At 41.7% G+C, this 16178-nt stretch overlaps 1 protein-coding gene across 9 annotated transcripts in view; it reads left to right on the forward strand.

The window, feature by feature from the left end:
* Positions 1 to 16178, forward strand: part of arfgap1l.L (arf-GAP with Rho-GAP domain, ANK repeat and PH domain-containing protein 1-like L homeolog) — a 90207-nt gene that overhangs the window by 60181 nt on the left and 13848 nt on the right. For all 9 annotated transcript variants that reach the window (XM_041582762.1, XM_041582763.1, XM_041582764.1 and 6 more), the window contains 5 exons: positions 1554 to 1688; positions 14680 to 14815; positions 14965 to 15067; positions 15539 to 15734; positions 15863 to 15905. In XM_041582762.1, coding sequence (XP_041438696.1) covers positions 1554 to 1688; positions 14680 to 14815; positions 14965 to 15067; positions 15539 to 15734; positions 15863 to 15905 — 613 coding nt within the window. The remainder of the gene's footprint in view (positions 1 to 1553; positions 1689 to 14679; positions 14816 to 14964; positions 15068 to 15538; positions 15735 to 15862; positions 15906 to 16178) is intronic.

The raw sequence follows: 16178 nt of genomic DNA on the forward strand, positions 1-16178 counted from the left end.
TCATTTGGAGCCTCCAGGACCAGGAAGTGATTTTTTGGTTGGGAAATAATCACCTTTAACCCTTTCCCTCTCAGGAGTGTGAGTCACATATAAATGAGCAGATGGTGCATAAATGAACTGAGCCCAAACCCGACATAATGGAAATTAAAGGGGAAGTAACAAAGTCCTATAAATAATGGATTATTATTATTATTACAGTATTTAACTGCCTGGTGCGGTTTGTTTGCCGAAGTTATAAAATATCAGACAAAATCGGCAGCTGTTCCCACGACACCAGATTGATGGAAAGTTGCTCAGCAGACAATGGCCCCTGTGTTAGAGAAAGTGGCCCTAGCGCACTCAGAGCTGCAGCCATGATAATGAAATAAGGGAAATGGTCTCCCAGCTTCTCTGATTGGCTGACTGTTGTAGAGCTGCTACTGTCACCCTCTTGTCCTACTATTGCCCAACTGTCATCATCTGGTTTGGCTCTCACCATGTCCTCCTACTTTCCCCTTATCACTATGACTATTATCACTTCAATTCTCCTCCGCCGGGTGGGGGATGCGCTGTGCCACCTCTGGGTGCCTTGTGTTGCCACATCTTATAGCCACATCTTGTAGCCACATCTTGCAGCCGCATCTTGCAGCCGCATCTTGTAGCCGCATCTTGTAGCCACATCTTATAGCCACATCTTATAGCCACATCTTGTAGTCACATGACATCTTATAGCCACATCTTACACCTCATTGTCAGTTTGTCTGGTCTATGGGAAAAACACCCCAAACTCTCAAAATCCCGTTGTTTGGACTCAGTCCCAGTAACATTTACAGAAACAACCAGAGTCATCAAGATACTCAGCACTATTCATCTCTCGTGACTCGTTACAATGTCACCATTGTGTGGTTTGAGTCGTGGTCAGTGGATCTTTGCTGCCACCAAGGGGTAGATGCTGGTACTGCTGGAGGGTACATTTAGCTGTACAGGTGTGGGATCCGTTATCCAGAAACCTGTTATCCAGAAAGCTCCGAATTATGGAATGAGCTTCTCCTATAGACTCCATTTAATACAAATAATCCAAATTTTTAAAAACTGATTTCCTTTTTCTGTTTAATAATAAAACAGTCGCTTGTACTTGATCCCAACTAAGATAAAAAATAATCCTTACTGGAAGCAAAACCAGCCTATTGGGTTTATTTCATATTTACATGATTTTTTAGTAGACTTAAGGTATGAAGATCAAAATTACAGAAAGATCTGTTATCCGGGAATCCCCAGGTCCCGAGCATTCTGGATAACAGGTCCCATACCTGTACTGTAAACACAATGCTGCACATTTATACAATACAAGGTTAGTGCAAAGAGGAGGATAAATATAATAATAAATATACACTGTAATGCGGATTAAGTGGCACAGAAGGAAGGAGGTCTCTGAGAGTCCTTAGAGCTTACAATCTAAGTGGAAGGCAGCAGGGAGGAGGTACACCATTGGAGATCTATATCATTTGTTGAGGAGCTGACGCTTCTATGTGGTTTTATCTCTTCATGTGTTTAATTTTCTCTTCTCTTGACAGAAATTCCTCGCCTGGAGCTGGGGACCAACATAGAGAAGGAATATTATGTTGTGCGCCCCAATATCACCCACAATGGCTTCCTGTATAAAACCTCATCAATGACTCGTCTGGTCACTGAGAGAAAGTCCAAGGAAGGTGGGTCCCCCCTGTGACTCTTCTGTTGCATTATTGTGCTCACCCCTCACTTTCTGCACCCACAATCTGTTCCACCTTGTTCTGAGACTTCATTTCCCAAAATGCCTTGCATGTTCTTAAAGGGATTCTGTCATGATTTTTATGGTGTAGTTTTTATCTATAAATGACACTGTTTACACTGCAAGTAATTCTCTCTACAATATAAAATGTCATTCCTGAACCAGCAAGTGTATTTAGTTGTAATATTGGTGTGTAGGTGCATCTCAGGTCATTTTGCCTGGTCATGTGATTTCAGAAAGAGCCAGCACTTTAGGATGGAACTGCTTTCTGGCAGGCTGTTGTTTCTCCTACTCAATGTTACTAAATGTGTCTCAGTGGAACCTGGATTTTACTACTGAGTGCTTTTCTTAAATCTACCAGGCAGCTGTTATCTTGTGTTAGGGAGCTGCTATCTGGTTACCTTCACATTGTTCTGTTGTTAGGCTGCTGGGGGGGAGGGGGGGTTATATCACTCCAACTTGCAGTACAGCAGTAAAGAGTGACTGAAGTTTATCAGAGCACAAGTCACATGACTGGGGCAGCTGGGAAACTGATGATATGTATAGCCCCATGTCATATTTCAAAATTGAATATAAAAAAATCTGTTTGCTCTTTTGAGAAATTGATTTCAGTGCAGAATTCTGCTGGAGCAGCACTATTAACTGATTCATTTTGAAAAAAACATGTTTTCGCATGACAGTATCCCTTTAACATATCTGCCAAATAGGACAACCGCATATGTGTGCAAGGCATTGTGGGAACTGTAGTCTTGGCTGGAGGGCAGCAGATTTTTGGTACATTGTGTCTGTAGTCTTACACTAGGAGAAGGGAATAGTACAGGTAAAACCCATTTAAAATGTATAATTAAAGTATAATGTAAAGCTGCTTAGAATTGAAGTTTTTTTTATTATAAAAAAATGTGGAGTGCAGTTCCTCTCTAATGTGCGAGTGTCCCAATTTTATGTTCTTGGGGCGATGTTGTTCTCCTTGTACACTCTAAGGCTTATTTATGAACGCAGTGCAAAATGGGGGTGCAGATTACCATGTATAGTAGTCAGTGTTGGACTGGAGTATCTGGTGCCCATCAGCGTCCATCACCTCAATGTTCTCACCCCATTCTACCCCACACTGAGGTCATTGCATTTGGTTTATAAATGAGCCCTATTATCTTACATGATTAGTTAGTTACATAGTTAAATCCGGTTGAAAAAAGACAAAGTCCATCAAGTTCAACCCCTCCAAATGAAAACCCAGCATCCATACACACACCCCTCCCTACTTTCACATAAATAATATATACCCATATCTATAGTAACTATAGAGTTTAGTATCACAATAGCCTTTGATATTATGTCTGTCCAAAAAATCATCCAAGTCCCTCTTATAGTCATTAACTGAATCAGCATCACAACATCACCCGGCAGTGCATTCCACAACCTCACTGTCCTGACTGTGATGAACCCCCTACTCTGTTCCTTTAAATGAAACTTCTTTTCTTCTAGTCTGAAGGGGAGGCCTCTGGTACGTGATTCTCTTTATGGGTAAAAAGGTCCCCTGCTATTTGTCTATAATGTCCTCTAATGTACTTGTAAAGTCTAATCATGTCCCCTCGCAAGCGCCTTTTTTCCAGAGAAAACAACCCCAACCTTGACAGTCTCCCCTCATAATTTAACTCTTCCCTCCCTCTAACCAGTTTAGTTGCACTTAGTCTCTGCACTCTCTCCAGCTCATTTATATCCCTCTTAAGGACTGGAGTCCAAAACTGCCCCCATACTCCAGATGAGGCCTCACCAGGGACCTATAAAGAGGCAGAATTATGTTTTCATCCCTTGAGTTAATGCCCTTTTTTATACAAGACAGAACTTTATTTGCTTTAGTAGTCACAGAATGACACTGCCCAGAATTAGACAACGTGTTATCTACAAAGACCCCTAGATCCTTCTCATTTAAGGAAACTCCCAACACACTGCCATTTAGTGTATAACTTGCATTTATATTATTTTTGCCAAAGTGCATAACCTGCATTTATCAACATTGAACCTCATTTTCCAGTTTGCTGCCCAGTTTTCCAATCTGTATGTATCTGTATGTATGAATGTGTATGTATGATTGTGTATATAGGAATGTGTATGTATGAATGTGTATATAGGAATGTGTATATAGGAATGTGTATGTATGAATGTGTATGTATGATTGTGTATATAGGAATGTGTATGTATGATTGTGTATATAGGAATGTGTATGTATGAATGTGTATATAGGAATGTGTATGTATGAATGTGTATGTATGATTGTGTATATAGGAATGGGTATATAGGAATGTGTATATAGGAATGTGTATGTATGAATGTGTATATAGGAATGTGTATATAGGAATGTGTATATAGGAATGTGTATGTATGAATGTGTATGTATGAATGTGTATATAGGAATGGGTATGTATGAATGTGTATATAGGAATGGGTATGTATGAATGTGTATATAGGAATGTGTATGTATGAATGTGTATATAGGAATGTGTATGTATGAATGTGTATATAGGAATGTGTATATAGGAATGTGTATATAGGAATGTGTATATAGGAATGTGTATGTATGAATGTGTATGTATGAATGTGTATATAGGAATGTGTATGTATGAATGTGTATGTATGAATGTGTATATAGGAATGGGTATGTATGAATGTGTATATAGGAATGTGTATGTATGAATGTGTATATAGGAATGTGTATGTATGAATGTGTATATAGGAATGTGTATATAGGAATGTGTATATAGGAATGTGTATATAGGAATGTGTATGTATGAATGTGTATGTATGAATGTGTATATAGGAATGGGTATGTATGAATGTGTATATAGGAATGTGTATGTATGAATGTGTATATAGGAATGTGTATGTATGAATGTGTATATAGGAATGTGTATGTATGAATGTGTATATAGGAATGTGTATATAGGAATGTGTATATAGGAATGTGTATATAGGAATGTGTATGTATGAATGTGTATGTATGAATGTGTATATAGGAATGTGTATATAGGAATGTGTATATAGGAATGGGTATGTAATAATGTGTATATAGGAATGTGTATGTATGAATGTGTATATAGGAATGTGTATGTATGAATAGAGATGTCGCGAACTGTTCGCCGGCGAACTTGTTCGCGCGAACATCGGGTGTTCGCGCTCGCCGGAAGTTCGCGAACGTCGCGCGACGTTCGCCATTTTGGGTTCGCCATTGTTGGCGCTTTTTTTTGCCCTCTCACCCCAGACCAGCAGGTACATGGCAGCCAATCAGGAAGCTCTCCCCTGGACCACTCCCCTTCCCTATAAAAACCGAAGCCCTGCAGCGTTTTTTCACTCTGCCTGTGTGTGCTGAAGAGATAGTGTAGGGAGAGAGCTGCTGCCTGTTAGTGATTTCAGGGACAGTTGAAAGTTTGCTGGCTAGTAATCGTTTTGATACTGCTCTGTTATTGGAGGACAGAAGTCTGCAGGGGTTTGAGGGACATTTAAGCTTAGGTAGCTTTGCTGGCTAGTAATCTACCTTCTACTGCAGTGCTCTGTATGTAGCTGCAGTGGGCAGCTGTCCTGCTTCTGATCTCATCTGCTGACTGCTGCAATAACAGTAGTCCTTGTAAGGACTGCTTTTATTTATTTTTTGTTGTTTTACTACTACTACTACTACTACTACTATAAGAGCCCAGTGCTATTAGTCTAGCAGTGTTGGGGAGTGGGACTGGTGTGCTAATCTGCTGCTCCTAGTAGTTCAGCAGCACCAACTTTAATTTTTTTTTTTAATATTCATTTTTTTTTATTTTACTTTTTTTTATTTTACTACCGCTGTAGTAGTGTATAAGTTGACCTTTTAGGCATTATTTGCCCTGTAGGCATTATTTGCACACTGTTTTCTTCAACCCGCCATCGAGCTGTGTGACCTTGTTCCCATTCTGTCTAAATATCCATAATATTACCGTCTCCAGAAAAAAACACCGGAGTCACTTTTTTCAAGCAGCCATAATATATTTTACGTAATCCGTATCCACCGCTGTAGTAGTGTATACGTTGGCCTTGTAGGCATTATTTGCACACTGTTTTCTTCAACCCGCCATCGAGCTGTGTGACCTTGTTCCCATTCTGTCTAAATATCCATAATATTACCGTCTCCAGAAAAAACACCGGAGTCACTTTTTTCAAGCAGCATTCATATATTTTACGTAATCCGTATCCACCGCTGTAGTAGTGTATACGTTGGCCTTGTAGGCATTATTTGCACACTGTTTTCTTCAACCCGCCATCGAGCTGTGTGACCTTGTTCCCATTCTGTCTAAATATCCATAATATTACCGTCTCCAGAAAAAACACCGGAGTCACTTTTTTCAAGCAGCATTCATATATTTACGTAATCCGTATCCACCGCTGTAGTAGTGTATACGTTGGCCTTGTAGGCATTATTTGCACACTGTTTTCTTCAACCCGCCATCGAGCTGTGTGACCTTGTTCCCATTCTGTCTAAATATCCATAATATTACCGTCTCCAGAAAAAACACCGGAGTCACTTTTTTCAAGCAGCATTCATATATTTTACGTAATCCGTATCCACCGCTGTAGTAGTGTATACGTTGGCCTTGTAGGCATTATTTGCACACTGTTTTCTTCAACCCGCCATCGAGCTGTGTGACCTTGTTCCCATTCTGTCTAAATATCCATAATATTACCGTCTCCAGAAAAAACACCGGAGTCACTTTTTTCAAGCAGCATTCATATATTTTACGTAATCCGTATCCACCGCTGTAGTAGTGTATACGTTGACCTTGTAGGCATTATTTGCACACTGTTTTCTTCAACCCGCCATCGAGCTGTGTGACCTTGTTCCCATTCTGTCTAAATATCCATAATATTACCGTCTCCAGAAAAAAAAACCGGAGTCACTTTTTTCAAGCAGCCATAATATATTTTACGTAATCCGTATCCACCGCTGTAGTAGTGTATACGTTGGCCTTGTAGGCATTATTTGCACACTGTTTTCTTCAACCCGCCATCGAGCTGTGTGACCTTGTTCCCATTCTGTCTAAATATCCATAATATTACCGTCTCCAGAAAAAACACCGGAGTCACTTTTTTCAAGCAGCATTCATATATTTTACGTAATCCGTATCCACCGCTGTAGTAGTGTATACGTTGGCCTTGTAGGCATTATTTGCACACTGTTTTCTTCAACCCGCCATCGAGCTGTGTGACCTTGTTCCCATTCTGTCTAAATATCCATAATATTACCGTCTCCAGAAAAAACACCGGAGTCACTTTTTTCAAGCAGCATTCATATATTTTACGTAATCCGTATCCACCGCTGTAGTAGTGTATACGTTGACCTTGTAGGCATTATTTGCACACTGTTTTCTTCAACCCGCCATCGAGCTGTGTGACCTTGTTCACATTTTGTCTAAATATTGATAATATTATCGTCTCTAGAAAAACCACTTGAGTTACTTTTTTTCAAGCAGCATTCATATATTTTACGTAATCCGTATCCACCGCTGTAGTAGTGTATACGTTGACTTTGTAGGCATTATTTGCACAGTGTTTTCTTCAACCCGCCATCTAGCTGTGTGTATTATCGTTTCCAGAAAAACCAACTGAGTTTTTGTTGTTGTTGTTGTTTTTTTAAAAATAATGCCAGGCAAAGGCAGGCCGCCACGCAGAGGCCGTGCTAGGGCCGTGCTGCTATGCAATCCTGTGGCCCTAGCAAATTGCCCAGTTTTAAAAAGCCAATGACCCTGAACTCCCAAAATGCTGAAGAGGTAGTTGACTGGCTTACACAGCACACCCCATCCTCTACCGTTTCTAACTTTACCACAACATCCTCCTCATCCTCCACTGCTATGGCCACCCACGTAACACTTCCTCCACCACCGGTGCCCCTTCTTCACTGGGGTCAGAGGAGTTATTTTCCAATGAGTTTCTTGAACTGAGTAATGCGCAACCATTATTGCCAGAAGAAGATGAAGGAGATGAGGACCTTACACCAGATTTAATTCTGGCAGAGAACACGATAGAGATGGACATAATGAGTGATGAGGAGGAGGTCCCCGCTGCTGCTTCCTTCTGTGATGTGTCAGAAGAAATTGATGCATCTGAGGAGAATGATGATGAGGAGATTGATGTTTTGTGGGTGCCTAGTAGAAGAGAGCAAGAGGAGGGTAGTTCAGATGGAGAGACGGAGAGTCAGAGAGGCAGTAGGAGAATAAGACTTAGAAGAAGCAGGGAGGACAGCCCGCAGGGATCAGCAGGGCAACAACATGTATCGGCACCTGTGTTCAGCCGGCCAACGCACCCGCCATTGCCGCCAATACCGCCAACTCCGCCAACTTCTACTGTTACCGCCAGATCGCACACTTCCAAAAAGTCAGCAGTGTGGGATTTTTTTAATGTGTGTGCCTCTGACAAAAGCATTGTAATTTGCAATGAGTGCAGTCAGAAACTGAGCCTTGGTAAGCCCAACAGCCACATAGGTACAACTTCTATGCGAAGGCACATGAGCGGCAAGCACAAAGCACTTTGGGAGCAACACCTCAAAGGCAACAGGCAAACTAAAAGCCACACTCCTTCTGGTCCAGCATCTTACTGCTCTACCTCTGCTCTCCTTGACCCGTCTGAACCACCCTCCACTCCGCCTTCCACCTTGACCACCTGTTCCCATTCCCAGTCATCTGCCACCAGCCAAGTTTCTGTGAAGGCCATGTTTGAGCGTAAGAAGCCAATGTCTGACTGTCACCCCCTTGCCCGGCGTCTGACAGCTGGCTTGTCTGCACTCTTAGCCCGCCAGCTTTTACCATACCAGCTGGTGGACTCTGAGGCCTTCCGCAAATTTGTAGCAATTGGGACACCGCAGTGGAAGGTACCCAGCCGCAATTTTTTTTCTAAAAAGGGAATACCACACCTGTACCAACATGTGCAGAGCCAAGTTACCGCATCTCTGTCACTTAGTGTTGGGCCAAAGGTCCATATGACTACTGACGCATGGTCCTCCAAGCATGGTCAGGGCAGGTATGTCACCTACACTGCCCACTGGGTGAACTTGGTAATGGCTGGGAAGCAGGGAATGGTAGCTCAACAACAACAGTGGAGTTGGTGTCACCGCCACGGATTGCACGCGGTTCTGCCACCACCTCTACTCCTCCATCGCTCTCTACCTCGTCTTCTTCTTCTTCTTACTCTGCTGCTGGGTCCTCCTTCTCCTCCTCCACACCTGTGCACCCCAGCTCCCCCTAGGCTATTCGACGTGCCAGGTACGCCGTTGTCACGCTGTCTTGGGGATGACGTGCCTGGAAAGCAAAACCATACCGGATCTGTACTCCTGTCATCTCTGCAGTCACAGGCCGATCGGTGGCTGACCCCACACCAACTGCAGATCGGAAAAGTGGTGTGTGACAATGGAAGCAATCTGTTGGCAGCGTTGAGACTAGGCAATTTAACACATGTGCCCTGCATGGCACATGTGTTAAATTTAATAGTCCAACGTTTTGTCTCCAAGTACCCAGGATTCCAGGACGTTCTCACCCAGTCCAGAAAGGTGTCGGCCCATTTCAGACGTTCCTACACAGCCATGGCACGCCTTGCTGACATTCAGCAGCGCTACAACATGCCAGTCAGGCGTTTGATTTCTGACAGCCAGACTCGCTGGAATTCAACGCTCCTTATGTTGGAACGTCTGCTGCAACAACAAAGGGCCGTCAACGAGTACCTTTTTGAACTGGGTGGTAGGACTGGATCTGCACAGCTGGGGATTTTTTTCCCCCGTTACTGGGTGCTTATGCGCGATGCCTGCAGGCTCATGCGACCTTTTGAAGAGGTGACAAATATGGTCAGTCGCACCGAAGGCACCATCAGCGACCTAATACCCTTCGCTTTCTTCCTGGAGCGTGCCGTGCGACGAGTGACAGATGAGGCTGTAGACCAGCGTGACGAGGAGCTGGAAGCGCACGATTTCTGGTCGGAATCACCAGAACGAACCCAGGCACCTGCTGCAACGCAGGGAGAGGTGCCAGAAGTGGAGTCAGAGGAGGAAGGTGGCTTTGTGGAGGAGGAGGAGGAGGACCAACAGGAGCAGGCTTCCCAGGGGGCTAGTGGTGACCTTTTGGGGACCCCTGGTCTTGTACGTGGCTGGGGGGAGGAGACCGTGGATGATGCAGTCCTTGATAATGAGGAAGCGGAGATGGATAGCTCTGCATCCAACCTTGTGAGAATGGGGTCTTTCATGCTGTCATGCCTGTTGAAGGACCCCCGTATCAAGAGGCTTAAGGAGAAGGACCTGTACTGGGTCGCAACGCTACTAGACCCTCGGTACAAGCATAAAGTGTCAGAAATGTTACCAACATACCACAAGTCCGAAAAGATGCGGCATTTACAAACCAGCCTGCAAAACATGTTGTACAATGCTTTTAAGGGTGATGTCACTTCAGGAACTCATCAACATTCCAGGGGCAGAGGTGCCAGTAATCCTGCCACGAGCACACCTGCAAGGACAAAGCCCTTTGGCCAGTCTGTAACGTCAGACATGCAAATGTTTTTCTGTCCAAGGCAGCGCCACAACCCTTCTGGATCCACCCTCAAAGAACGCCTCGACCGGCAGGTAGCGGACTACCTGGCATTAACTGCAGATATCGACACTCTGAGGAGCGATGAACCCCTGGACTACTGGGTGCGCAGGCTTGATCTGTGGCCAGAGCTGTCACAATTTGCCATGAACCTCTTGTCTTGCCCAGCCTCAAGTGTGCTCTCAGAAAGGACCTTCAGTGCAGCAGGAGGGATTGTAACTGAGAAGAGAACTCGCCTAGGTCACAAAAGTGTCGATTACCTGACCTTTATTAAAATGAATGAGGGGTGGATCTCGGAGGGTTACTGCACGCCGGAAGACTTGTTCTGACTTCTATGCAGCTGTCCTTCTCTTCAAGCCTCATGACTCCACACACAGCTGTCCTTTAGCGTCCTCCTCCTCCCTCCGCCACCGTTACAAACTAGGGTGCAAACCCTACTGGTTTAATTTTTTCTGGCCTCTGTGCTTCAGTGGCTGCAACCAAAAAAACTGGGCAAACAATGTCTACAAGGTCAACGTATGGCAAAAAATGACTATTTTCAGCATTTATATGGCATATTTTTTCTGGCAACTGTGCTTCAGTGGCTGCATCCAAAAAAATGCATATTTTCTGCATTTATATGGCATAATTTTTCTGGCCTCTGTGCTTCAGTGGCTGCAACCAAAAAAATGCATATTTTCTGCATTTATATGGCATAATTTTTCTGGCCTCTGTGCTTCAGTGGCTGCAACCAAAAAAATTTATGTTTTCAGCATTTATATGGCATAATTTTTCTGGCAACTGTGCTTCAGTGGCTGCGACCAAAAAAATGACTATTTTCAGCATTTATATGGCATATTTTTTCTGGCCTCTGTGCTTCAGTGGCTGCGGCCAAAAAAACTGGGCAAACAATGCCTACAAGGTCAACGACGTTGACCTTGTAGGCATTGTTTGCCCAGTTTTTTTGGCCGCAGCCACTGAAGCACAGAGGCCAGAAAAAATATGCCATATAAATGCTGAAAATAGTCATTTTTTGCCATACGTTGACTCAACGTATATGGCAAAAAATGACTATTTCAGCATTTATATGGCATATTTTTTCTGGCAACTGTGCTTCAGTGGCTGCGACCAAAAAAATGCATATTTTCTGCATTTATATGGCATAATTTTTCTGGCCTCTGTGCTTCAGTGGCTGCAACCAAAAAAATTTATATTTTCAGCATTTATATGGCATAATTTTTCTGTCAACTGTGCTTCAGTGGCTGCGACCAAAAAAATGCATGTTTTCTGCATTTATATGGCATAATTTTTCTGGCCTCTGTGCTTCAGTGGCTGCAACCAAAAAAGTTTATATTTTCAGCATTTATATGGCATAATTTTTCTGTCAACTGTGCTTCAGTGGCTGCGACCAAAAAAATGCATATTTTCTGCATTTATATGGCATAATTTTTCTGGCCTCTGTGCTTCAGTGGCTGCAACCAAAAAAATTTATATTTTCAGCATTTATATGGCATAATTTTTCTGGCAACTGTGCTTCAGTGGCTGCGTCCAAAAAAACTGGGCAATAATGTCTACAAGGTCAACGTTATGGCGAAAAATGACTATTTCAGCATTTATATGGCATATTTTTTCTGGCAACTGTGCTTCAGTGGCTGCGTCCAAAAAACTGGGCAAACAATGCCTACAAGGTCAACGTATGGCAGTTGTTTAAAGAGAACAGTAGATTACTAGCCAGCAAAGCTACCTAAGCTAAAATGTCCCTCAAATCCCTGCAGACTTCTGTCCCTCCAATACAGAGCAGTATCAAGCAGATTACTAGCCAGCAAACTTACTATCATCTGTCCCTGAAATCACTAACAGCTCTCCCCCTACACTATCTCTTCCAAGCACACACAGGCAGATTTTTCAGATACATTTTTGCCCTTGATCCCCCTCTGGCATGCCACTGTCCAGGTCGTTGCACCTTTAAACAACTTTAAAATCATTTTTCTGGCCAGAAATGTCTTTTCTAGATGTTAAAGTTCGCCTTCCCATTGAAGTCTATGGGGTTCGCGAACCGTTCGCGAACCGCTCGCGTTTTTGCGCAAGTTCGCGAATATGTTCGCGAACTTTTTTTCCGACGTTCGCTACATCCCTATGTATGAATGTGTATATAGGAATGTGTATATAGGAATGTGTATATAGGAATGTGTATGTATGAATGTGTATATAGGAATGTGTATATAGGAATGTGTATATAGGAATGTGTATGTATGAATGTGTATGTATGAATGTGTATATAGGAATGGGTATGTATGAATGTGTATATAGGAATGTGTATGTATGAATGGGTATATAGGAATGTGTATGTATGAATGTGTATATAGGAATGTGTATGTATGAATGTGTATATAGGAATGTGTATATAGGAATGTGTATGTATGAATGTGTATATAGGAATGGGTATATAGGAATGTGTATGTATGAATGTGTATATAGGAATGTGTATGTATGAATGTGTATATAGGAATGTGTATATAGGAATGTGTATGTATGAATGTGTATATAGGAATGGGTATATAGGAATGTGTATATAGGAATGTGTATATAGGAATGTGTATGTATGAATGTGTATATAGGAATGGGTATGTATGAATGTGTATATAGGAATGGGTATATAGGAATGTGTATATAGGAATGTGTATGTATGAATGTGTATATAGGAATGTGTATATAGGAATGTGTATATAGGAATGTGTATATAGGAATGTGTATATAGGAATGTGTATATAGGAATGTGTATGTATGAATGTGTATATAGGAATGTGTATATAGGAATGTGTATGTATGAATGTGTATATAGGAATGTGTATGTATGAATGTGTATATAGGAATGTGTATATAGGAATGTGTATATAGGAATGTGTATATAGGAATGTGTATATAGGAATGTGTATGTATGAATGTGTATATAGGAATGTGTATGTATGAATGTGTATATAGGAATGTGTATATAGGAATGTGTATGTATGAATGTGTATATAGGAATGTGTATATAGGAATGTGTATATAGGAATGTGTATATAGGAATGTGTATGTATGAATGTGTATTTATGAATGTGTATATAGGAATGGGTATGTATGAATGTGTATATAGGAATGTGTATGTATGAATGTGTATATAGGAATGTGTATGTATGAATGTGTATATAGGAATGTGTATGTATGAATGTGTATATAGGAATGTGTATATATGAATGTGTATATAGGAATGTGTATGTATGAATGTGTATGTATGAATGTGTATATAGGAATGGGTATATAGGAATGTGTATGTATGAATGTGTATATAGGAATGTGTATGTATGAATGTGTATATAGGAATGTGTATATAGGAATGTGTATGTATGAATGTGTATATAGGAATGGGTATATAGGAATGTGTATATAGGAATGTGTATATAGGAATGTGTATGTATGAATGTGTATATAGGAATGGGTATATAGGAATGTGTATGTATGAATGTGTATGTATGAATATGTATATAGGAATGTGCATATAGGAATGTGTATGTATGAATGTGTATATAGGAATGTGTATGTATGAATGTGTATATAGGAATGGGGATATAGGAATGGGTATATAGGAATGTGTATGTATGAATGTGTATATAGGAATGGGTATATAGGAATGTGTATGTATGAATGTGTATATAGGAATGTGTATGTATGAATGTGTATATAGGAATGTGTATATAGGAATGTGTATATAGGAATGTGTATATAGGAATGTGTATGTATGAATGTGTATATAGGAATGGGTATATAGGAATGGGTATATAGGAATGTGTATATAGGAATGTGTATGTATGAATGTGTATATAGGAATGTGTATATAGGAATGTGTATGTATGAATGTGTATGTATGAATATGTATATAGGAATGTGCATATAGGAATGTGTATGTATGAATGTGTATATAGGAATGTGTATGTATGAATGTGTATATAGGAATGGGGATATAGGAATGGGTATATAGGAATGTGTATGTATGAATGTGTATATAGGAATGGGTATATAGGAATGTGTATGTATGAATGTGTATATAGGAATGGGTATATAGGAATGTGTATATAGGAATGTGTATGTATGAATGTGTATATAGGAATGGGTATATAGGAATGGGTATATAGGAATGTGTATATAGGAATGTGTATATAGGAATGTGTATGTATGAATGTGTATATAGGAATGTGTATGTATGAATGGGTATATAGGAATGGGTATATAGGAATGTGTATATAGGAATGTGTATGTATGAATGTGTACATAGGAATGTGTATGCGGTGCTGCCATGCTGCAAGTCTCTGAGTCTCTCCTCTCTGTTTCTGGCAGAGTTCAGCCGGCGCTGGTCTGTACTCAATGACGGAGTATTAAGTTACTATGAGAACAACCTCAGCTCCACGCCCAACGGCGAGATTAAAATGGGGGAGATTGTGTGCGTTGCTGTGAACCCTCCAGACACTCATGGGTAAGAACTCGAACACAAGGGGCCACAGCTGGTGTTATGTGTGTGATACAAAAGCACATCGATGATGTTTCATATGTTATTTACACATTGGCTATTGGATGCCCTGCGCTTCTGTATATGTCGCTGATACGTCTTTTCCCGCCCGGCAGGTTTGAAAGCACTTTCGAAATTTACACGCAGTCGGAGCGTCTCTATCTGTTTGCGGCAGAAACCCCCGAGGAAGCCAGAGAGTGGGTGAAATCCATCACTAAGGTAGGCAGTTAAAGGGGCAATTATTCCTAAAATCCAACTTACCTTATAGCCCTATCTCTGTGCTAATAATATATATTTATATAGATGTACAAGTGCAGGCACATGAAATATCATGGAGGAAGTCATATTTCCTCTACAATCTTCCTGCTTTCCACAACCCAGGAAGTGATCCTATATAATAAAGTTGAAGTGTCTCTGCGTCCAGTCCCTGTGTCCGTGGGATTGCGCTACTGCGCATATGCCCCACGGACCGTCTCTGGCGAATTTTCTACATATGTTCTAGCGCCCATTAATTTAACGGGCTTAATGTCTAGTATTGTAATATCATTGGCCATTCAGATCAGCTGACCGAGTAGAATGGTGCCTAGTTGTGTGTTCATTGTGTTGTTGCTGGGGACATTGGGTAAATGAGGCATCGGGAAGTCCTATACATTATATTAATAGCACCCCCACTCTCTGTCTCCCCTCCAGTGTTTCCTTCCCCTTAGAGCCGAGGAGCTTCTCAGTTATGACTTTGACCGGATTGGGCGGCTGCAGTACAAGGGGGGGCTGAGCCTGGAGCGCACCACCATCGGCTGGTTCTCCCTCTATAAGACCAAACTGCACATGTATCTGGAGGACGGGGATACGGTGGACGTCATTCCCCTGAAGAAGCTCTCGGAACTCTGTACGTGTTGGGTAATTGCTCCATATGTGCCCCCTGTACGTACAGTATGTGCCCCCCATATGTAGAGTATGTGCCCATCTGTGTGTGTCCTACACCCGCTAACCGGTATATTATTCCTTCACCTGCAGCGAACAAGGATAAGGATGTTCTGGTACTGGTGGCCAAGGGCAGGTACGGTCCCATCTCCTTCTATATACACATATGTATCTAAATACACACAGGGATATCTATATACTCACATATATATCTATATATATATATCACACACATATATATCTATAATACACACACACATATATATCTATAATACACAGACGTGTGTATAGATATATATATACTCACATGTACAGGTATATATATCTATACACACAAGTCTATTCTAATCATTTGGGGTGCATGGTGGGTACAGAGACCTCAGCTTCCCAGGGCCCCTCTACCAGGCCC

Source organism: Xenopus laevis, chromosome 2L (assembly GCF_017654675.1).
Source record: "Xenopus laevis strain J_2021 chromosome 2L, Xenopus_laevis_v10.1, whole genome shotgun sequence".
Classification (NCBI taxonomy): Eukaryota; Metazoa; Chordata; class Amphibia; order Anura; family Pipidae; genus Xenopus; species Xenopus laevis.